General features: G+C 42.0%; 1 protein-coding gene across 3 annotated transcripts in view; it reads right to left on the bottom strand.

Annotated features, from left to right (window-relative positions):
* Nucleotides 1–23,139, bottom strand: part of NEK5 (NIMA related kinase 5) — a 72,202-nt gene that overhangs the window by 28,182 nt on the left and 20,881 nt on the right. For all 3 annotated transcript variants that reach the window (XM_045080566.1, XM_045080564.1, XM_045080563.1), the window contains exons 8-19: nucleotides 22,559–22,613; nucleotides 20,014–20,214; nucleotides 19,853–19,934; nucleotides 18,576–18,709; nucleotides 16,080–16,264; nucleotides 15,126–15,192; nucleotides 14,202–14,318; nucleotides 13,165–13,251; nucleotides 11,608–11,700; nucleotides 8,546–8,626; nucleotides 8,250–8,318; nucleotides 6,148–6,274 (exon numbers count right to left, since the gene is read on the bottom strand). In XM_045080566.1, coding sequence (XP_044936501.1) covers nucleotides 6,148–6,274; nucleotides 8,250–8,318; nucleotides 8,546–8,626; nucleotides 11,608–11,700; nucleotides 13,165–13,251; nucleotides 14,202–14,318; nucleotides 15,126–15,192; nucleotides 16,080–16,264; nucleotides 18,576–18,709; nucleotides 19,853–19,934; nucleotides 20,014–20,214; nucleotides 22,559–22,613 — 1,298 coding nt within the window. The remainder of the gene's footprint in view (nucleotides 1–6,147; nucleotides 6,275–8,249; nucleotides 8,319–8,545; nucleotides 8,627–11,607; nucleotides 11,701–13,164; nucleotides 13,252–14,201; nucleotides 14,319–15,125; nucleotides 15,193–16,079; nucleotides 16,265–18,575; nucleotides 18,710–19,852; nucleotides 19,935–20,013; nucleotides 20,215–22,558; nucleotides 22,614–23,139) is intronic.

Genomic DNA, 23,139 nt, shown 5'->3' with positions numbered 1-23,139 from the left:
GGGTGGTCAGTTGTCCAGGATACTTAGCAGGCAAGTTTCTCAGGAGGTGAGGGAGATACCAAAACATTATCTTTGGAAGATATTTGATACCAAATCTATAGGGATTGTACTGAAAAGAGAACTATGGAGTCAGGGTGTGGATTCACCCTCAGGCCCAGTGGAGCAGGTGGAGGGGACGTCACCCGCTGTCATCATCTCCACCAGAGTTGGAGGAGCTCGCGCGTCCCACCGTCTCCTGCTCTCTGCAGCGGCACCAGGGTCTTGAATGAACAACTCTGGGTATGAGAAACTAACTCATTAATTTAAAAGCAGTCAAAGCACAACTAATTGCACCAAAGAGTTCTTAGGAAATCGAGAGGTCGTCCACCTGTGGGTACCCTCAAAAACAGAGAAATTACCAACTTATTCTAATATACATTGTTACAGACTGAATGCTGTGTCCAACCTCTCCCCAGAGTTCTATGTTGAAACCCAAGGCCCAATGTGATGGTATTAGGAGGTGGTGGGGTCTTTGGGGGGTGACGAGGCCATGAGGGTAGAACCCTTGGGAATGGGCTTCACGCTCTTATAAAAGAGACCCCAAACGGAGCGCCTTGGTGGCTCAGTGGGTTAAAGCCTCTGCCTTCAGCTCAGGTCAAGATCCCAGGGTCCTGGGATCGAACCCCGCATTGGGCTCTCTGTTCAGCAAGGAGCCTGCTTCCCTTCCTCTCTCTCTCTGCCTGCCTCTCTGCCTACTGTGATCTCTGTCAAACAAATAAATGAATAAATCTTAAAAAAAAAAAAAAAAGAGAGAGAGAGAGAGAGACCCCCACAAAGCTCCTACCCTTTCTGCTAAGTGAGGACATAGTGAAAACATGGCAGTGGGCCCTCACCAGACACCATATCTGTCAGCACTATGCTCTTGGAATTTCCAGCTTCCAGAACTATGAGAAGTAAATATTTGTTGTTTAAAGTCACAGAGTTAATGGCATTTTGTAAAGCAGCCCAAATGGACTAAGATATACTTTAGTTTACAAGACTAAAATTATCAACATGCTTAAAAATTGTTTCATTTTTATTATTGACATTTGAGTGACCAGGTAATATATCTAAATGCAAACAAGTATTAGTAACAAGAATGGACACATTCTGTGAGGCATCCCTGAGCATTTTACTTCAGTTTCCATAGAAATGCAATCAATTATTACCTTTTTCTTTTTAAGATTTATTTATTTATTTGAGAGACAGAGTGAGAGTCGGGGGTTGGGGGATGGCAGAAGGAGAGGGACGGAGAAACCCAGACTCCACGCTGAGCACAAGACTGGGTCTCATGGCCCTGAGATCAGATCTGAGCCAGGAAACTGAGTCAGCCACTCAACTGACTGTACAACCGAGACACCCTGAGTTCTGTTATCTTAATTTTAAAAATCTTTTTATTTAATACAATGTCTCAATATAGGACATACGAAAATCACCCATGATCTCACCATCTAGAGACCATGAAAATTTCAAAACTTTCCCCTTGAATATTGAATGCGGGGCTGGATCCCAGGACCCAGAGATCATGACTTGAGCCGAATGCAGAGGATTAGTCCACTGAGCCACCCAGGTGCCCCCATACAACCATTTTAAAGCGAATACAGTATTCTGTTCATGAGCGTATTATAATTTAATTTTTCATGGTTGCGTGTTTTGTTTTCTAGCCATTTTTCACTATTATAAATAATACTATAAGGAAATCACTGCAGCTAAATGTTTATGGACGTTCATGATTTTTACTAGATAAACTATTGAAGGTGACAATTCTAGGAGCTAGTATTAATTGCTTCACCAAAGCTTTTCCCTGCTTAAGTGGAATCTATTACTAATTTGTTCATGATTGTGCTCCATGTATTTTGAATAGCTAGGTCTTCCTTATCCAAAAAAACAAAACAAAACAAAAAACCCCACAAAAACAAACTCACCTATATTTTCTTTTATTTCATTTTTTTTTTTTTTTAAGTTTTTATTTAGATCCCAGTTAGGTAACATACAGTGTAATATTCGTTTCAGGTGTGCAATATGATGATTCAGCAGTTACACACCCAGTGCTCATCTCATTAAGCCCTCCTTAATCCCCATCCCCTGTTTAACCCACCCCCCACCCACCTCCTGTCTGGTAACCATCAGTGTGTTCTCTATAGTTTCCTGGTTCTGTTTCTTGGTTTACTTCTCTCTCTCACTCTTTTTGTCCCCTTCATTCATTTGTTTTGTTTCTTAAGTTCCACATATGAGTGAGAACATACGACATTTGTCTTTCTCTGACTTATTTCATTTAGCCTAACACTCTCTAGCTCCACCCATGTCATTGCAAATGGCAAGATTTCATTCTTTCTAATGGCTGATATTCCACTGTATATAAAAATATACCACATCTTTATACCCATTCCTAAGCCTATGGACACTTGGGCCATTTCCATAATTTAGCTATTGTAGATAATGTTGTTATAAGCTTTGAGGTGCATGTCTTCCTTTGAGTAAACTCCTAGTAGTATGATTGCTGGATCATAGGATAGCTCTATTTTTAACTTCTTGAGAAATCTCCATACTGTTCTCCAAAGTGACTACACCAGTTTGCATTCCTACCAACAGTGCAAGAGGGTTCTTTCTCCACATCTTTGCCAACACCTGTTGTTTCTCTTCTTGTTGGTTTTAGCCATTCTGACAGCTGTAAGGTGACATCCATTGTAGTTTTGATTTGCATTTCCTGATAACCAGTGATACTGAGCATCTTTTTATGTATCTGTTAGCCATCTGTCTGTCTGCTTTGGAAAATGTCTATTAATGTCTTCTGCCCATTTTTAAAAAAGATTTTATTCATTTATTTGACAGGCAGAGATCACAAGTAGGCAGAGAGGCAGGCAGAGAGAGAGGTGGAAGCAGGCTCCCTGCTGAGCATAGAGCCCGATGAGTGGCTCGATCCCAGGACCCTGGAATCATGACCTGAGCTGAAGGCAGAAGCTTTAACCCATTGAGCCACCCAGGTGCCCCATTCTGCCCTTTTTTTAATTTGATTTTTCATTTTGGTGGGGGGTTGATATTTTTAAGTTCTTTATATATTTTGGAAACTAACCCTTTATCAGATACGTCATTTGCAAATATCTTCTCCCATTCCATAGGTTGCCAATTGATTTTGATTGTTCTTTTAATTCAATTTCTAACATATAACTTTATTTTATATATAAACTCTTTGGTTCTTTAAAAATGTATTATGTTGTATCATTATATGAGGTCTGATTTCACAATTTTTCCCAAATTGTTAACCAACTGGCTTAGCAGCATTTATCTGACTGAGCCCTTCTTTCCCACTGACTTTGATGTAACTTTCAACATACAGCAAATAACTATCCATCCTAGGGTTTGTTTCTAAACTATTTCTTCTTCTCACTGATCTTCTGGTGCTAGTGTCATATTGTTTTATAATTTACAGAATATATTTTGATATTTGAAAGTGTATGTGCCCCTTCCCTGCTCTTCTTTTCTAAATTTGTCGATTTAAGAGTCTCTAAGATTCTCCAATATGCCAAGATGTCTCAATTTTATTTGTGGCTTTGATTATTTTGATTGAAAATGGAAAAATTCCATACATTTATTTGGAAAGAATATTTCTGATGCATGACAATGTATGTATCCCCATTTATTCACGTGATCTGTAAATACTTCAGTAAGTTTTCATAGTATTCTTCACATGCTCTACATAATCCTTGTAAAGTTTATTCCTAAATTATATATGTACACACACACATTTGCTGCTGTTACTGGAGATGAGATCTGAAAACCAAATGGCAAAAATATTTGCAATACATATTACAGGTAAAGCTTTAACTTGAAGAGTCTTATAAAGGAAAAAAAAAAATAAATGCCATTTTCAGTGGATAAAGGGATGAAAGTTAAGAGCACATAATTCACAAAAGACATAAGATGGCCAAATCCTGTGGAAAATTATTTTTAACCTGGATTATAATTATAAAAATGCAGACAAGTTAAAAGACAATTTTCAGTATGAAACGGAGATCATTTTAACTTAAAAGGGGGGGGCAGCTATCTCTTTTGAGACCTATAACTCATGATCTCCTCTTCCCAGCAAACTTACACAAAGAATAACTCTGGAATTCATCACTTTCACTGGAACTTTCGCTCAGGCCACTAAGGGATCCTGGTGGCCAAAATGTTGGCTGTTATTCAACCCACCTCACTTGGCCTTTCTCTTCTAGTTAATGCTGCCAACCCTGCACCTTCTTCTAGAACTTCCTCTCCTCCTTTGGCTTCGCTCTCTCTGGATTTCCCCAAACCTTGTCTAAACATTGCTAAGGTCTGTCCTAAGCTCCATTTCCTTCTCACTCTAGCCCCTCTGCCTAGGTATTTTCAACTATCGCTAAGGCAATTATGATATTACCTTGTGTATGCTAAGGAAACCCTGATTTGCCCCAGAGCTTCAGTCTCACATAGCTAGCATCTTCTAGGCATCTCCATCTGAGGCTCATAAAGACCTAAACGCCAATATGTCCCAAATCTAGAGTGTTAAACTATGTCCCCTCACCTTCCTCTGCATGATGTGTGTGCCTGTTTGGTTGGTGACAGCTCCATCCATCTGGATTAGAAAACAAGAGGGTCTTTGACCTCCTTCTCTTCCTCAACCCCCATACTCAGTGGTCCCCCCTTAGTGTCTATTCTCACCACACTGCTCTGCCGTATGCACCTGTCATCTCCCACCTGGATTGCTATCCTCCTGCCGTTAGTCCCGCCACCCCACACCCTCCTGACACTGCGGCCAGCACGATCTTTCTCCATCACAGATAGGAGTTAATTCCCATTGACCAAAGGTCAGCACACAGGGTAGAGCCCAAGCTTTTAGCAGGCCAGGCTCTGTAGGAGTAGGTACCTCCCTGACTTTAGCCAGCTGGTGCTCTAACGATGATCAGGATTTGGGCTCAGAAAACATGTTTTATGCCTCCTTTCTTTGGCTCACAACCCCACAGTGATGTTGAGGGTGGACCCCGTTTTCATTCATCTTTGAGATCCCCACCACCTAGTACAGTCTGTGCACATGGGAGAATCTCCATAAGATGCCTGCTGAACTGAATGAAGGTTTTTCGAGATGGAAATGAGGTGAGATGGATTATTCCAGGAAGAAGAACCTGAGCCAAGCCAGGGTATGTAAATGCTCACACAGCTCTAAGAGAGAGGGGTGCTCTGGGAGGCTGTCTGGATCCCATCATCAGTGGGAAGAAAGGGGGTGCTGGGGCAGAAAAGGAGGGTCACCAAAGGATCAGGCTCCACAGCGTTAAGTAAGATAATATGTGGAATGGACAATGGGGAATCCTGCTGGCATTACTCAAAAAAATTGAAGTAGAAGACTAATATAACAAGCTAACTCAGCAGCCACTTAGAGAATGAAGGGGGAGATACTAGAGAAAAGAAAACACATAGGAGAAAAAGGCAGTATGATGAGAGGCAAGAAAAGAGCAAATTAGAAATAGCATTTATTAAGCACCCACTATGTGCCAGGTGTTTATATATCAAACTTCACTTTCATCCCCCAATAAACCTGTGTGGCAAGTCCTGTTATCCCCATTCCTAGAGGAAGCTGAGATTCAGAGCACTGCAGTCACTTGTGGAAGGTCACCTGGTCAGAAAGTGGCAGCGCCAACTTCCAAACTCCCGTCTATCTCCAAAGTGCACGCACTCACTAACTCACTACGCCGCTGAGAGGTGACAGGGCCCGAAACCACTGGCAGGGGGAACGAAGGAGGAAAACTCCAGAGACATTTGAGGGCAGAGCCCACCCCAGCTGAACAGCAGGAACTGCCAGGCTGCTGCTGGCCATACCCCAAATTAAAGATCATCGGGAAGAAAAAGCTCTGAAATTCAAGTGGACAAATGCAGAGTTTGCGAGGCTAGTGGGACTTGTCCATGGAGCCTTCCAGCAGATAATGAGGAAAGAGGATGGCATGGAGCTGCTGGCTGGGGACAGCACAGAGCAAGGCCTGGGTCTCAGGTGGCAGAGGACCAGGCGCTCTGCCCAGCAAAGGGACAGTGACGTTGCAGATGAGTGAGGACGGGGACTGTGATGGACTGCTGGTAAAATATCCCTTCTCATCTCTGGCTTCCAAGGGCCACGACACATACCTGCTTCTGGGCCACAGAGTTCTTCAAATGCTTTGTCTGTATACTCTTCATACTCCTTCACACATTTATATTCCTTAAGCTTCATGCCATCCTCAAAGGTCACAGTTTTATTGCGCACATCCATTGCCTAAAGCAAGGCCACAGTGTTTCATGACAAGGCATATTTTTGAGAAAAAAAGTATGTTAAAAATTTTTTGTGTGTTTCCAGTAATGACATTTCCCAAGGCATATGGTAAGTATTCAGTATATGTATATTAAACCAATAAGTTATAGCACTTTATTGTTTTTTTAAGATTTTTATTTATTTATTTATTTATTTTTATTTATTTGACAGAAAGAGATCACAAGTAGGCAGAGAGGTAGGCAGAGAGAAAGAGAGGAGGAAGCAGGCTCCCTGCAGAGCAGAAAGCCCGATGCGGACTCGATCCCAGGACCCTGGGATCATGACCTGAGCCGAAGGCAGAGGCTTTAACCCACTGTGCCACCCAGGCACCCCAAATTATAACACTTTAAAAGTGGAACTATGTTGGAACAAGATAGAAACAGGAGTGTGTTAATTTCTTCTACTTGTCGACAGTGACTAGCACCGATCATGTGGCAACTTGATTTTATCCAGACTTGCTGCCTTCAATAAAATTCTCCTGAGGTTCCATCCTACAGAACTCTCAAGGTTGTCTTGTCCACGCCCTGCTTTAGGTGCACAACATTGCCAATATGGGTCCCTAAAACTCCTCCTGACACTCCCTGATCAATACTAAAATGATCACTCTGTTTCAAGCACACCAAAGCATCGAGTAACAAAGGGTGAATATCCTGGAAGATAAAACTGTTGACTCCATCCCGTCATACCACCAGGCCAGCCTCAGCTCCTGGCTTCATGGGAGCACTGTGGCTCCAACCCAGAAACAGGCCCCCTTTGATCCTCCTGCTTCTGGGACACCAAGATGCGGAATGCTCAAAGAGGTAAGAGTTCACAGTCACCACTCTGAGAAATCCCTATGTGACCAAATGGTAGGAAAAATCTCAAAGGTAAGTAGAGCACAGAGGATTCTTAGGGCAGTGAAACTATTCTGTGTGGTACCATAATGATGGATACGGGTTGTTATGTCAAAACCCATAGAAAGTACAGCACCAAGAGTGAACCCCAATGTGAACTGTGGACTTGGTTGATTATGATGTGTCCATCTGAGCCCATCAGTCATAACAAATGTTCCACCCCAGTTGGGGGGGAGACTGTGCATATGAGGGGACCAGGAACTGATGGGAAATCTTTGCACCTTCTGCTCCTTTTTGCCATGAACTCAAAACTGCTCTAAAACGTGAAATCTATTCAAAACAAAAAATCAGAAAGAAATGATAACATTAAACATTTTTGTGTTAATGAAGAACATGAAAGAAAGAAATTGAGTTGAGTATCAGATGTGATACAGAACCTATTACATCTACACACATAACTTTTGGTCATTTAAAAAGCAAAGTTAGAGAAGGTGAAATGGAAACACAAATCAGTTGATCTTGATATTTGTTAGTAGGTCTGGTAAAAAGTGGGATTAAAAACGATGTTGAATGCAAGTAATAAAATCAGGTTTGAGTTTACTATACCTGTGTTTTATCACTGTGTCAATGAGAGCCCAAGTGCATAATTGAGATTCACCCAAAGACCAGCACAAAGTTATCAATAACTAATTAAGACTGAAATAAATAAATAAGACCTAAATAAATAAACTTAACTAATTTAAGACTTAAATCCTGGTTTCAGGATATCTGCTCAGTTTTTTAGGTAAGTATATTAGTTGTTGACTATAATTAAGTCTCTTATTTTAATTTGGCAATGACAAGGAAGTTAGTATTATGAGGAAAATAATTCCTTTATAAGAGAAAAGTAAATTAAATTGGAATAATCCATCTAAGGGAATAATCTCAATGAAAAGATAATGGGAAGATAAAAAGGCATTTTGGAAGACTGGTTTGAACACTAGAGATTCTTCTAGGAGGATTAAAGAAAATTCTCCCTATATCCTACGGAAATTTTCATTAAATGTGCTATTAAGACACTCATTTTTCTTATACCTGTTAGTGGAAATACATACTTAATGGCATACCTCTTCCTCTTGGAGGGTGTTTTCATCGGAAATACATTGGTTTAAACTAATTTCAAACTTCACTCCTCTCTAGAAGAAAGCAAGGAGAATAATGTTAGTTTAGCAATCCAATAAAAATGTTAAAATCGCAACTCTATTTGACATTACTCATACTTAAAGCCATTAGTCAAACATCACAGAATTAGGCAATTCCATAAAATAGTAGGGGAGAGAATCCTGTAGGCAACCCAGATCGCAAGGTGGGGACCCCCCAGCGAGCTATTTAATATGACTCCATAAGACAAAATGATTATTACCTTAGCTTTACAGTTTTGTTCTAGAATTTTACTTTCCTTTATGCTCTGAACTCTCATTTGTTTCAAGTCTCTTTCAATGTCCTGCAAGTTTAGAGAAAAATTAATATCTAGCATTTAATACTGATCAAACAATTACAGTTTCACAATCCCTGAATTCACAGCATGGTCTATTTATATTATTTGACTTCTGGGTTGAATCCGATGATTAATTTGAGAATAAAAACATGCCTTTGTAAAGGAATGTTAATAATAATTCACTAAAAACTTGGACACAGAACCCATTAACTTGAAATATTAATACACTGAACAGGGGCATTGCAATGGGGAAAACTCTATAATGTGACAGTGCTTGTCACTCTGGTCCAGTACAACCTAAGCTAATTCAAGAATATTTTGAAGATTTTACTTATTTAGTTGAGAGAGAGGGGGAGGCAGGTGGGGCAGAAGGAAGAACAGACTTCCCACTGAGCAGGGAGCCCGATGCGGGGCTCTGTCCCAGGACCAGGAGACCACGACCTGAGCTGAAGGCTGACACTTCACTGACTGAGCCACCCTGGTGTCCCCCCACCACCACTTTAAAAAAGATTTTATCTATTTAAGAATGTAATTTTGTCTATGGGAGCCCTTCCTTAAGAGGCTTACAATGGTGATCAGGAAAACAAGAAAAGTGCACAGCTCATAAGAGTAAAAAGGAAGGTGAAGGCTCTAAAAATTGACAGGCAATTTCCAAGAAGAGAAGACTGTGGGATAGGCGTGCCTGGATGGCTCAGTGGGTTAAGCCTCTGCTTTCGGCTCAGGTCATGGTCCCAGGGTCCTGGGATGGAGCCCGTATAGGGCTCTCTGCTCACCAGGGAGCCTGCTTCCCCCTCTCTCTCTGCCTGCCTCTCTGCCTACTTGTGATCTCTCTCTGTCAAATAAATAAATAAAATCTTTAAAAAAAAAATAAAACTAAAAAAGAAGACTGTGGGTGGATGACAAGAATGTCAAAGGAGCTGGAAGTTCTAAGCTTTCTCAGGGTCCAGTCCTGGGCCCTTTGCCCTTCTCTTCCTCAGTGCACGGTCTCAGCCATTCCTGTGGAGAGAAGCCCCACCTTTATGCAAGGACTCCGAAATAGGTGTCTCTGGGTTGGCTCTTTCCTCCCCCTCTGAGCTGCAGGCTCCCATACTCAGCCGCATACTTCGCAACACCTTTACTCTGTCATTCATTCCACAAATCCACACTGAGCATCCACCATGGGCCAGGCACAGTCCTCCACAGGACTTTAGTACAGCGAAGGTGACCAAAGGCCCCTGCTTACATGGAACTTACATTTTATTGGCATAAAATCCATGTGGTAAATTAACAACATAACTTCAGAAAGTACTGGGTGATAAAAGGAAATAAAATATGGTAATGGCATAGAAGATGAGCACAGGTTTAGAGTAATGCGGGAAAAGTCTATCTCGGCATTCGGCATGACCCCTGGGATGCTCTTATACTGTGCCTATATGAAGGTCTGGGGAAAGCGTGTTCTGAGCTGGGGGCGGGGGGCAGTGAAGTCAGAACCCTGAACAGGCCTTGAAGCCCTCAGACTTTCTCTCACTCAACTGATGTCCAAAGTGGAACTCTTTTTTTTTTTTTTTTAAAGATTTATTTATTTATTTATTTGACAGAGATAGATCACAAGTAGACAGAGAGGCAGGCAGAGAGAGAGGAAGGGAAGCAGGCTCCCCGCCAAGCAGAGAGCCCGATGTGGGACTCGATCCCAGGACCCTGAGATCATGACCTGAGCCGAAGGCAGCGGCTTAACCCACTGAGCCACCCAGGCGCCCCCGAAGTGGAACTCTTGATTGCCTCCCACAGCAAGCGTGCTCCCTACTCTTCCCAGTCTTTAGTAAATGGTATGACCCCTCTCCAGCCAGAAGCATAAGTCTCCTTGGTGTGTGGCTGTGCGCGCGCGTGCGTGTGTTTCTTTTTTTTTTTTAAGATTTTATTTATTTATTTGCCAGAGAGAGAGAGAGAGGGAGAGAGAGAGAGTGCGCAAGCGAACAAAGGCAGACAGAATGGCAGCAGAGGCAGAGGGAGAAGCAGGCTCCTGGCCGAGCAAGGAGCCCGATGTGGGACTCGATCCCAGGACGCTGGGATCATGACCTGAGCCGAAGGCAGCTGCTTAACCAACTGAGCCACCCAGGCGTCCCGCGTGCGTGTGTTTCAATGCTGTCTTCTCGCCACTATTTTACAGAAGGTCTCTATCATCTCTCCTTGAGAAGTAATTGCTGCCTCGTTGGTAGGTACTTCACATACAAGATGTGTTGCCTTGACTCACTATTACCCGTTTGCCCCACAAGCCTGGGAAGGCTGTTTTTCTGCCTTGCAAGATCCTGAACTATGAAAGAGAACTGTGATTTTATATCTTACTTTCTTTGTGAGGTTGGCTGTCTGATTGGATTGTGTAGTCTAGTTGTCTCAATTGTAGAAAAAGTGTCCTATTTCTCTATTTTCCTTAAAATACAACTATCTTAGGCTCCTGAACCCCATCCTCCCTACTCAGTCCACTGTAGAGCTTCCCAGCATCACATCATGGAAGGTCCCAAGGTTTTTCACAAGGCAAGACACTTTTGGTCATCACTCAACATGGGTCCTCCTCATCTGCCTTTCACCAAGCCTTTGTGGCACCTTGAAGATAAAGGTGAAAGACCTCCAAGGAGGGAAAAACCAAAAAGCTTCTGGAGAGCCATGGGATAGTTTATCTCTGCCCAGTTCTCTCTTCCCACCAAACACACAAGGTTGAAGTGGAAAGACGTTAGCCATCAGACTTCTGACCAATGTGTCTGACCCTGACTTGAAGACTGTCCAGAATGCTGAGCTCTCATACACACCCGAGAGCAGATTTCCAACTCGGCTGTACCCCGAATCACCTAGCCAGCTGCTGCAAACAGGGTGCCTGGGCCCCACCCACAGACCATCTGGGCAGAAGCCCAGGCATCTGAGCTTTTAAGCTCCCCTGCACAGTGAGTGCTGAGAACCTCTGGGTCAGAGGCAGTTTGCTGGGAAATGCATTATCACCTCATTATAACCATCACCTGCATATGAGTTTCTTCCTCAGGTGCTTCTTGGTGGATGGGCAGGTTGCTTTTCTTCACTAAATAGGTTTTATGACTTATTTTTGAGTCCTCCTAAAAGTACAAATTATATACAGTCAATTGGATTAATTCTTTTTGGGTTCTGAAGTCCATAGTGTGGACCATGGCCAGTTTTGAGTGGGATCTAGTGAGGAAACGCTCTCCTCCCACTGCCCAGGTGCCATCATTGAAAGTGGCTGGAACAGCACCCTCCTTATGGGTCCCTTCCCCTGTGGCTGCCCTTGGCAATCCCCCACCTGCATCTTCCCTGGTCTCTCTAGAAAAGTCTGCTATCCATCCTTCCTGGACTTGGGTTTCCCATCACAGATGTGCCTTAAAAAGAAGGCTGAGGCTCCTCACCATTAACCAGCCTGTGCTCTGGAGAGAAACATCTCCAAATTTCCCCCTCCAGTGCCACCAGTCCCTTGTGGACCTCTGCGTGGTTCCTGCAGAATGCCTTCCCCCTCAGCTCTGCCTCCCCAAATTCCGCTCTTCTTCTCGGGCCATATTAGACCATGAAAATGCTCTCCTGGCTCATCCTTACTCCTGGGCACATACAGAGCTTATTTATACTCAGTCTCACTCAATCATCGCTCATACGTGTGTGTCATGTCTTTCCAACTCTTTGTGAGTAGAATGCATATGTTAGAAAGAGTTTTCAGAATCAGATGTTTACTCCACCTCATAATAACAAAGTGGCTCTGGATGAGTTATTATCCTTCCCTGTCACGGGGAGTAAAAGAAGATAATGTGTGTGAAGACTCTGCTTCAAAGCCCAAGTACATATAGTTGAATTGTTCCCTATGCTCCCTTCACCCATATTCATTTATCTATGTGCCCTCAGGGGTGGAGGAGAAGGAGAAAGAAATCAAGTCCAGCTGTGTGGGCAATTCCACTGCATGCATGTGAGCTGGGGGCCAGCCGTGTCCTCGGCAGGCCTCGGAACCACTGGCCTCTTACAGGAGGAGCGTTCCAGGATGGTGGCTCTATGGTCAAACATTCATGTGTTTTTCACGCAACATGGTCCACAGACACAGGCCAGCTATCTCGTCTGGAGCTCTATTGAATAAGCAGTGATCTGAGAGATGGAAGAATGAGTTTCCAATGCAGCAACTTTAAAGAATTCTCAAGAATCAATCAAGTCGACTGCACTCAAATGTGGCCTTATCCAGACTTTTGAACCTTACCCTTGCATATGAGGCTTCTCCAAAATAGCTGAATCAGTAAATGTTCATCCTGTTCCCTCCCTTATGGACACAGACGTACTCTCTGCCTCTAATCTGGTTCTGGTGTAAAGCAGCTGCTCTGTCAGTGAGTACTGACTGATTCACAAGGGAGACAATGAATATTTTTAATAATATCGATTCCCAAATGAGAGTCTCAGATGTCCTCACCAGTGTGGGTAGCCTCAAATAAGCCATTATAAAAGCTTCAATTAAATGTTAGCTTTCCTATTACAAGTTTAGTTAGCTCTCAGTCCGTAGAATCAAGTTTCCTTTAGGAGAAAAATGTATTCACCTCCAGTTCACTCCCCATCTTCTTTCTAATTTCCTTCATGTCGTTGTGGTACTGTTGCCGTATTTCCTCTAACTGCTTCCAATATTCCTGGAAGACAATCCCAATCCAAAAATTTGAAATGCTGGTGAACAACTGAGCTGAGTAATCTCTACACAGCCTAAGAATTTAAAGACTGTGTGATCAACAGTAAGAATTAGAAACCCCAGTGTCCCTAAAGATGATAACCTGCCTTACATTTCAGCTGCGGTCCTTCCCTCCCTGGGAGTGACAGGGGGCTTTCAGTGATCTCACTTTTATATAAAACCCAAAATGTGTCCGTGACATACAATTCCTTTATATATTCTACTTTCACAGGTTGAACTTGGTACCCCCCCTTAAAAAAGATACGCTGGAATCCTAACCCCCAGTATCTCGGAACATGACCTTATTTGGGGACACTGTCATTGCAAATGCAGCTAGTTGAGCTAAGATGTGGTCACACTGGAGTCAAATGGGGCCCTAATCCAATACCACGGGTGTCCCTGGAGGAAGACAACCACGGGATGACAGCAAGCGGAGTACGCAGCCACAAGCCAAGGATTGTCAAAGATCGGCAAGAAGCAAATGATTCCCCTCCGGGTTTCAAAGGGAACGGGGCTCTGCTGATGCCTTCATTTTGGACTTCTGGCCCCCAGAACTGGGAGACAATACATTTCTGTGGGTTTTTTTTTTTTCCTGTGGTGTTTTAAACCACCTGGTTTGTTAAATTTTCTTAAGGCGACCCTCAGACACGAATACAGATTTCAAAAATGGTGATGGTGGACAGTTACTTTATCAACCCGAGGTCAAAAGCTTTATGACCCTCGCTCTGCTGCGTTCTCTGAGGAAGTGAACTCCACATCTCTGTATCCCCAGAAACTAGGCGCTTCCCACGAGTGTGTCCGAGGACTATGCAAGAGGGCCCTCGCTCAGGCATAGTGCTACGAGTAATATCCCACGCAGCGCGAGAGACAACGGTGCGGGGACCCTGGCAGACCTGGAATCAGACTGTTTCTAACCTGTTCCATCACTTTGTTTCTCCTGATCTGCAGCTCCTGGAATCGAGGCTCTTCTCCATCATTTTTTCGCTTTTGTCTCCAGTGGTGATTTGGTTCAGGAGAAGATGGACGGAGACCCTGTCAATGGAATGAAAGGATTTATAAAGCATACTGGCCTTTTAGAAATTCCCTCTCGTTTCACCTTGGATCCTTTCCTTTAAATAAGAATTGTATCGCGAATCAGATTCACTGTTGGGGATCGGGCAGTAGAATTTTCTTAATTTCAATATGACATGTTTAAAAAGCAAAGAACATTAGTAAAACCCTTTCTGTTGTTTATCATGTATACCATGTGAGACACCTCTATTCATTTTTTGAACTACTAAACTACAATTTGTGAAACCGAAGTTCTATGAAAGTGAGCTGCTCTAGGGCATCAGGTTAAGCAGGGGAATAGAACTAGAGCTTTTGAGCAGTCCAAAACCAGAGTAAGAGAAATAGAATGCACATCCGGCCTCCTTCAGCCCCAGAACTCTGACACTACACTTAAAGGGTAAATTTCACTTTGGATAAAATACAATAGTCACCTTTAAGAAATGTATGAAATTCTACTAAAATAGAATCAAGGAATTTTAACACTGAAGGGGACCCTCAGAAGCTCATCTATTTCCAAACTGTCATTTATAAAAAGCAAACTGAGGCTCAGAGAGGTCCTATGACCTGCCCAACGTCACACAGCAAGTGATAGAGCCCAGGAAGAAAGCAAGCTTCCAACACCCTGATTCAAGCACATTTCCATTACTCCTCTTTAGCTATTAAAAACTGGAGAAGGTCGAGCGTGGTCTTGACCCTGTGTGTGGAATGCACTTTGACTTAAGGAAGGACCCATGAGTATTTGTGAGCAGGAAATTCCTGATTGCCCCTCGGAACTGGAATTTTACTTACCAACTGCTTTTCCACTTTCAGCTTATATTGTTGGGCTTCACATCTCCTCTGAAGGTATTCCGCAGACCTTAGAAAATAAAAATGTTCAGCTGGTGTAGGAATTTTTACTAGTCGTAGGCACTAATTTGAGAAGTGGATTTTATTTATTTGTGAGATTTATTAATGAGATTCACAGTTCACCGGTGGCTTGAAAGTTCCGAATTCAAGACATAGTTCACAGTTACAAAATGCCTACTTGGGAATCAGAAAGAAAGGAAGCAAAGAGAACTGTGCCAATTGGGGATACAGGAGAAGATCAAACAGAAAAATATTCTGATGTGGTGATTTTTCCTTCAGGACAGGATGGTCTACAATGTGTTGGAGGGGAAAAGAAAAACCTATGCCAGGTTCTTCTCACGCTTTGGGCAGGTATCTGATCAATGGCCTCACCACCCCAGTTGCTTGTCCATTTTATAAACTGTGCTCTGAGCTCCTTGAGAGCAAGATGGTACCCATTTCTTTACCTCTGGTCCTCACACTGGTACACAAATGCAAGATCCTAAGAAAATAGATACTGAATGAAAGATATTTCGCTTTTCAATATGTCTTAAATAACTTGATTGTAATTCAATTATTATGGATTAATATTAATCATTTCTTTGGAAAATGATATATATACCACTATTTTCTTCCTCCCAGATGGTGGAACTTACTAGAAGGAAGAAAAAAAAATGGGAAAAATTCAGGAGTATGAATTTCTGCTCACGGTTCAATGGCTCCATGAATAAGAAGATAAGCTACATCAGATTTGAGATGACACAGTGTCAAGGGAACTGTGAATTGGTATTCAAGATGAAGAGTTGGAAATTCTTCCTGGATTATTTGTTTTAGGAGAATTGGGAGGGCTTTCGAATAAATGTTGGTATAGCAAAATATTTTCAGAGGACCAAAGTTCAAGTTAGACTCTAACATTACCATTGACCTGGTGATGGACTATGGCTTTCTTCCTGATTATAATTCTTCTCAACTCCAGAATCTTTTTGAGGAACACAGTGGTAAATTGGTTCATGCACTCTCTTCCTCAACACATCAAGTTGGGCATAATAATAGTCATAATGTCCACGCATTGCAGCAAATTTGGGCCTTTCTACCATTTTTATCTGAAGGATCAAAAAGAAGAGGAGAGATTTTTGAAGACACAAAATTAAAATCCATAATAACTGACAGTGTGATAGTGACCACAGCTAAAACAAGGCACTGTAAGTGTGTTTCTGTCATTTTTGCTCTAGACTCATTTTTCAAAGTAAATAATCTTAGAATCCCCAAATCCTAGAACTGGAAAATATTTTAGAAGTGCAAGTCCTACTGTAGCATAGTAGTTTACAATCTTACTACGGTGTGAAGAGGAATCCTGCGTGCTTCGTAGTTGGTCTACCAAAAATGCTTAGCTAGGAAGTGTGCACACTCAACCCAAGCTCTGAAACTAAACTCAGTATTATTATTTTCTATTTTTATAAACTTCTTTACATCTTGCTGTACTTTATGGGAGAATAAATGTTATTGCACAAGTCACAAATTTGGGGATTCGTAACATTTTTAGGTGCTGATGAACTAAATATGAGTTGTCATCATGACTTGAAGGAAAGACTATGCTGATTCATTCAGTCATTCTTCCCAAGTAAACATGCGGAAAGTCATTTAACAGCTGTGACGGCATATGAGCTATGGCCCCAAGCTACACCTCATCGCCCTTCCCAACCAGAACAGAATAACAGGAGGAGAATCAGAAACAAACGATTGTCTCAGAGTTAAGTGAGGCCACTGAGTTATGAGATAAGAACCAGACCAACTTAACAGATGAAAACCAGCCAAGACCCTGTTGCTAACTAGCAAACTAGGGCCAATTCAACAGCAGCCAGAACAACTGCCTACATAACAAAAGAGAAAAAGAAGTTCAAACCACTGGAAAGGGCTAGAACTGGTGGCTGGAAATATAAATAACCAAAGGGTTTACCCTGAGGTTTCCTCACTGTGAAGAAGTAACACACTATGTTCTTTGTTCTTTTTAATGCTGTGTGGTTCCTACATATGTTAGAGGAACCCTATGGAATTGTAGATATTGGATCATTTTTAACTTAAAAAAAAATGTCACCTTCAGGGCACCTGGGTGGCTCCATCGGTTAAACATTTTACTCAGATTGGTTTAAGTTCAGGTCATGATCTCAGAGTTCTGAGATCCAGAACATCAAGTCCTGAGATCTGATCCCTGAGCTTAACAGGGAGTCCACTCTCTCCTCCATTCTCCCCGCCCTCTGTTCGTGCTCCCTCTCTAAATAAATAAATAAAATCTTTTTTTTTTTAAATGGGCAACTTCATATAGTTTTCTTTAAACATTAAATTAAATGTATTAAATTTGATCTCTTAGTCTAGACAAAAATTATATATTTATTTTAAAAAATATTTTAAAGTGTGATGTATGTTTCTTAGTTTCGCAATTTTACCTGTATACAACCCCAAACAAGGTACTATTAACTATTTGTTGAAAATGGCTAGAAATAGAGAAAAGTATTGGAAGGAAATTAACAGCTTCTTTAGGTTCTTCCTTAAAATCCCAAGTGGTAATGAGAACATCAGACTTGTTCTTGTAACTTAATCCATCCTGGAATCTAAGTTTATTTATTTATTTATTTTTATAGTAATCTTTAGACCCAACCTGGGGCTCAAACTCACGACCCCGAGATCAAGATTCCTATGCTCTTCCAATTGAGCCAGCCAGGTTACCTGACTTTCATATTTCTTTAATGTAAGTGAAACCACAGTCTATCAAACAAAGAGCAGTAATTTAACTCATAGTTTCAAAATCTATCTATACACCTCCACATTTTCTAAAATGTCTATGTAACAAGTAAACACTTAGTCCTCTAATAGTCCTCTAATCATACATTCATAACCTTCTTTAGAAATACAATTCAATGAAGAGACAATAGCCATTTTATCATTTATATACCAGAAGCATTCCACTAGCATGAATTAAGAGGTTCTATGCTCTGTCGATGTGGATTCAGATAACTAAGCCTAGAGAGTCTCTAGGAAAAAAATCACCCTGACTATATACTAAAAATTTCTCAATTATATAGAACACGTTAGAATTAAGGGAATGAAATGCAGCCCGTTTTCTGCTGCAATGTGACTCACTTACTCTATTTAGAAAAACCTTATTTCTTTAAAGAAATCAAAAGGTTTTGAGTTGTAGGAAAACTAAAACTAGAACATGGGATACTTCCAAGAAAATACAACTAGGAGTTGTCCAATGGAGTACCCCTTTAATGCTCAGTGCACAGTGATTTTGCTCATAAGGACAAAACGAGTGTTCTCCAAAGCAATGGGCTTATATCCTAGGAACATGTGCATGTAGGTCTGTAGGACATAACACCTGCTAACAAACCAGAGGAAGGGGTTAGTACAACTTACAGATACAGGCTTCTGAGCTCCAGCTGGGGGTCTCTTTTCATTTCTATACAATATCTCCTTCCTTTTAAATGGCTCTGATAGCCTTGATCTTGGTAGACACTTTCCCTGGAATCTCGCATTCTGTATCACAGAATCTTATTGAACCAAAAGAAAACAACTTCAGTTCCTTTAAAATGGCAACATCTTAACATCAGTGCTCATGAGAGTGTGAATATAGGGACCTTTCGTGACCCAGGAAGGTCGCTTTAGTCTGAGATGTTTAGACCCAATGAGAGAAGTCTGTATGGAAAACTAGTCTGCATTGTCTTTTAATGGAGAAAACCATTTTATCCAGGGTTCCCTCACATATTTCTAGTATATTTAGCCGTGCTTTCAAAAAATTAGGGATTAATGCTTACATTTATAGAAAAAGGATGCACTGGATAATGGCATAAGTAATTACATGTAGTCATCATCACTTGGGCTATAGGCCTTGTCGCTCACACCACACTCTTGTGTGAAATGTGTGAGCAGGATTTTTTTTTTTTTTTGAGAGGGAGCGAGAGAGAATCTTAAGTAGACTCCCTGCTGAGTGCCAAGCCCCACCCAGGCCTTGATCTCAGGACTCTGAGATCATGACCTGAGCCAAAATCAAGAGCTGGATACTTCACTGACTGCGCCACCCAGGCGCCCCCATGAAGTACATACATCTCTGTGTTTGCCACCATCAGGCTTTGTTCCTGTTTTCCTTTCCTTCCTCTGTTAGAAATGTGGACAGTGTGCCTTCTCTCACCCTCCACTTACCTACTTTGAAACATTCTCAATCTAAACCCATGTATAACAACAGCAAACCAAATCACACATAGCAGAGGGACTCCGTCACTCTTCTTCCCTTGACGACTTACCTCAAGTCTAGTGTCTCTATGACAGTAGATAGATTTCCCTGTCACTGCCTTCCTGGAGAGATGTTCTACTCCTCCTCATCCTTTCAGTTCAGACATTGGGTTATGACTAAGGCCACGCTGCCCTTATTTCACAATATCAGTGGAATTAATAATTTTGTCTTCTTTACTATCTGTGTCTCTCACATGCACACACATGCATGGGGCATGTCATCAGTTGGATGCTTAACCGACTGAGCCGTTCAGGCACCCCAACATTGCTCATATATTTTAAACGTCCATGTTCAGTGTATTTAGTGGAATTTCCCTGCTAATGTTGTCAGCCATATATTAAAACTCACCGTGTGTGACGCACGTAAGAAATGATTTTTGATCACGTGGTCAAATCATTCTTACCTTGGACCCCCTTCCCTGCAGGCTGAGAAGCCAACTGTCTTGCTTTATGTGTGAGGCTATGACTAAAGTCCTCCCGAATGACCTAAGATGGAACACATGTGTCAAGGACCTGCTAACCAAAATCTCTGCCAAAATCCACACAGAATCATCTCCAAGCTCACCTCGGGAGTCAAGTATTTGGCAATAAGCTTCTCTAAAAAGGGCCTTTTCAAAATGGAATTAATAGACGGCCGATCTCGGGGAGATACTTCAAAGAGTTGAGATATCAAGGCTTGCAGGTCACAGGAGAACGTTGTGGGTATCGGGGCAAAATGCGCTTGACAAATCTTCAGAACCAACTGGTGTAAGTTGTGACCCTCAAACTGAAAGGACAAGGAATGGTGACATTAAATCAGAGAAAACGCTGAATACTAGTTTGTAAAGTAGTATCAAGGAACAAAACAATGTTTCCAGCCGGTGCTCAACAGAAGGGCCCCCACGCAGGCAGGCCTGTGGCAGAAACACACCCCTGCACTGGGGGGGTGGGGTCTGTGCCTGTCACCCTCAGATTCCTGCACCCAGGACTGGGGTGGGGTGCTCGTACTGACCACCCTTCCCTGATCCAGCTGAGGGACCCTGGGGAAGCAATCCTTTTGCTTTTGCTCAAGCTGGACTTTATAAATTAAAAAAGTGGAAATTGAATCTTAAAACAAAGCGAAACTGAAACACAACGTTATAAGGCTTCAATTAGAAGTACTATGGTCCACCCTAAATGGTTTTCATCAAATAATATTTGATGAGTAGATATTATAGGCAGTTACACAATGTGATGCCACGTTATATAAAACAAGCTTTTCTTAGTTTCAATTTCTTCTTATGAAAATAATATTTGTTCATTATGAAAAACTGGAAGCAAGAGGAAGCTACAAACAGGGTAAATATGTATAATTTTGTCAGCCAAGGGTATATTTCCTTCTAGTCTTTTAAAACAATGTTTACTGGGGTGCCTGGTTGGCTCCGTGCATAGAGCATGTGACGCTTGATCTCAGGGTTGGGATCAAACCCCACATTGGGCACAGAGCTTATATTTTGAAAAAAGTAAAATAATGTTTACATAGTTGAAGTCATAACAATATGAAAGTTTACACCTTGCTTTCTTTTTTTTCTTTTTAAGATTTTATTTATTTATTTGACAGAGAGAGATCACAGTAGGAGAGAGGAAGGGAAGAGATCACAGAGAGAGGAAAGGAAGCAGGCCCCCTGCTGAGCAGAGAGCTTGATGTGGGACTCAATCCCAGGACCCTGAGATCATGACCTGAGCCGAAGGCAGCGGCTTAACCCACTGAGCCACCCAAGCACCCCTACACCTTGCTTTCTAAATTAACAAAGCAAAAACATTTCCTCAAAACTTCTTCATTAACCAGGGGCACCTGGGTGGCTTAGTGGGTTAAAGCCTTTGGCTCACGTCATGATCCCAGGGTCCTGGGATCAAGCCCCAAATCAGGCTCTCTGCTCAGCAGGGAGCCTGCTTCCCCCTCTCTCTGCCTGCTGCTCTGCCTGCTTATGATCTCTGTCTAATAAATAAATAAAATCTTTTAAAAAAATGTTAAACTACTTTCTGATCTTTCTTTAAAAAAAAAAAAATTCTTCGTTAACCAGAGAATCTTCCATTGTATGAGGCCATGGATTTACACATGAGCATAACGTTCGATGACACAGTAAAGATCAGGTTTAATCAGGCTATTACTAGCTGTCTGATCTTTGACAATAATAGTAGTAGTAATAATAAATAACAATAATAACAGCTGTGTAGAAAAGTGTTCACACAGCAGGTTTAAGACTGCTTTCCTTAGAAAGGCCCCCTTGGGGTGCCTGGGTGACTCAGTGGATTAAGCCTCTGCATTTGGCTCAGGTCATGATCTCGGGGTCCTGGGATTGAGCCCAGCATCGGCTCTACTCAGCAGGGAGCCTGCTTCCTCCTCTCTCCCTGCCCGCTGCTCTGCCTACTTGTGATCTCTCTCTCTCTGTGTGTCAAATGAATAAATAAAATTAAAAAAAAAAAGAAAGAAAGAAAAGGAAGAAAAAAAAAAAAAGACAGGCCTCCTTACCATATTGGCCCTTGGCTGGCTTCTGGGAACTCACATTTCTGGAGAGTTCGCACGGCTCCCTCAGTGCTCAGAGTGGCTCTCTTTGCCTACACTGATGGTGCAAACAATATGGTTGATGCTGAACACCCGCTTCTTCCTGGGAGTCTGGAAGCGTGGTACCTGCCAGGCATAGGGCGCCTGCATGACCAGTTCCACATCAAAACCCTGAGCACTGGGTCTCTAAGGAGCTTCCCTGGGTGAGAACCTTTCACACGTGCTGTCACTGCTTTTGCTGGAGAAAGTAGCATGACTCCTGTGTGACTCCATTGGGAGAGGGTCTTAGAAGATTGTGTCTGGTTTCCTACAGACTTCACCCCACGTACCTTTTCCCTTCGCTGATTATATATTTGTGCACAGTTGACTTTTAAGGAAAATATGCTGTTTAGCTTGGGTTTTTTACTGTACAAGTTGCACATTTTTCCATGTCTGTATATATGGATTGATCACTCATCTTAATAGTTTGTCCATGTGATTTTTAACAACCTAATAACTCCAAACATTAACCTTTTTCCTCTCAAAAGTTAATTTCACTTTTAGAGTTTTAATGATTCAAGATTACTCTGATGATTAACATACTTACAGGATGTTTGAGTGCGCAAAGCTCATATAAGACACAGCCAAGAGACCAAATATCCCTGGGGAAGATAAGAGATCACATGCCAAGAAATAGCCATAATTCTCAATTAAAGTCTTTATCCTTACAGTGACTGATATTTGTGTATTCTTACAATTTTACAGCTTTTATCCTTACTTTTTCAATTCTTTGTCCTACTAAGGTAAGGGGTCACATCGAAACAAGGCACAGTTTGTGAGAATCCTAGCAGTGAAAAGATATACTAACTTTGCTACAATCTGAGGGCTCAGTGTTTACCTCCGCTTCATGTGCTCGGAGGAAATGTGGGTATGTAAGGAATTCTGAACGATTTGGAGGAAGCTGGCAAGACTCAAACATGGATTTGTTTTGATTCAAAGGGTAAAATTTGGTTGATTTAGGAAGGTATATTCTTCTTAAAGCCACTGACAGAACCAAAGCTCTATTAAGAGACAACATAGTGACAAACCATAAGAGACTCTTAATCTCACAAAACAAACTGACCCAGTTGCAGCAGGGCAGGGGGAGGGGCTGATAGGGAGGAAGGATAGGGAGAGGGTGGTGGGGGG

Source organism: Mustela putorius, unplaced genomic scaffold (assembly GCF_011764305.1).
Source record: "Mustela putorius furo isolate JIRA1106 unplaced genomic scaffold, ASM1176430v1.1 tig00000461_pilon_pilon_pilon, whole genome shotgun sequence".
In the NCBI taxonomy this organism is placed as follows: Eukaryota; Metazoa; Chordata; class Mammalia; order Carnivora; family Mustelidae; genus Mustela; species Mustela putorius.
This window is presented reverse-complemented; position numbering and strand designations above follow the sequence as displayed.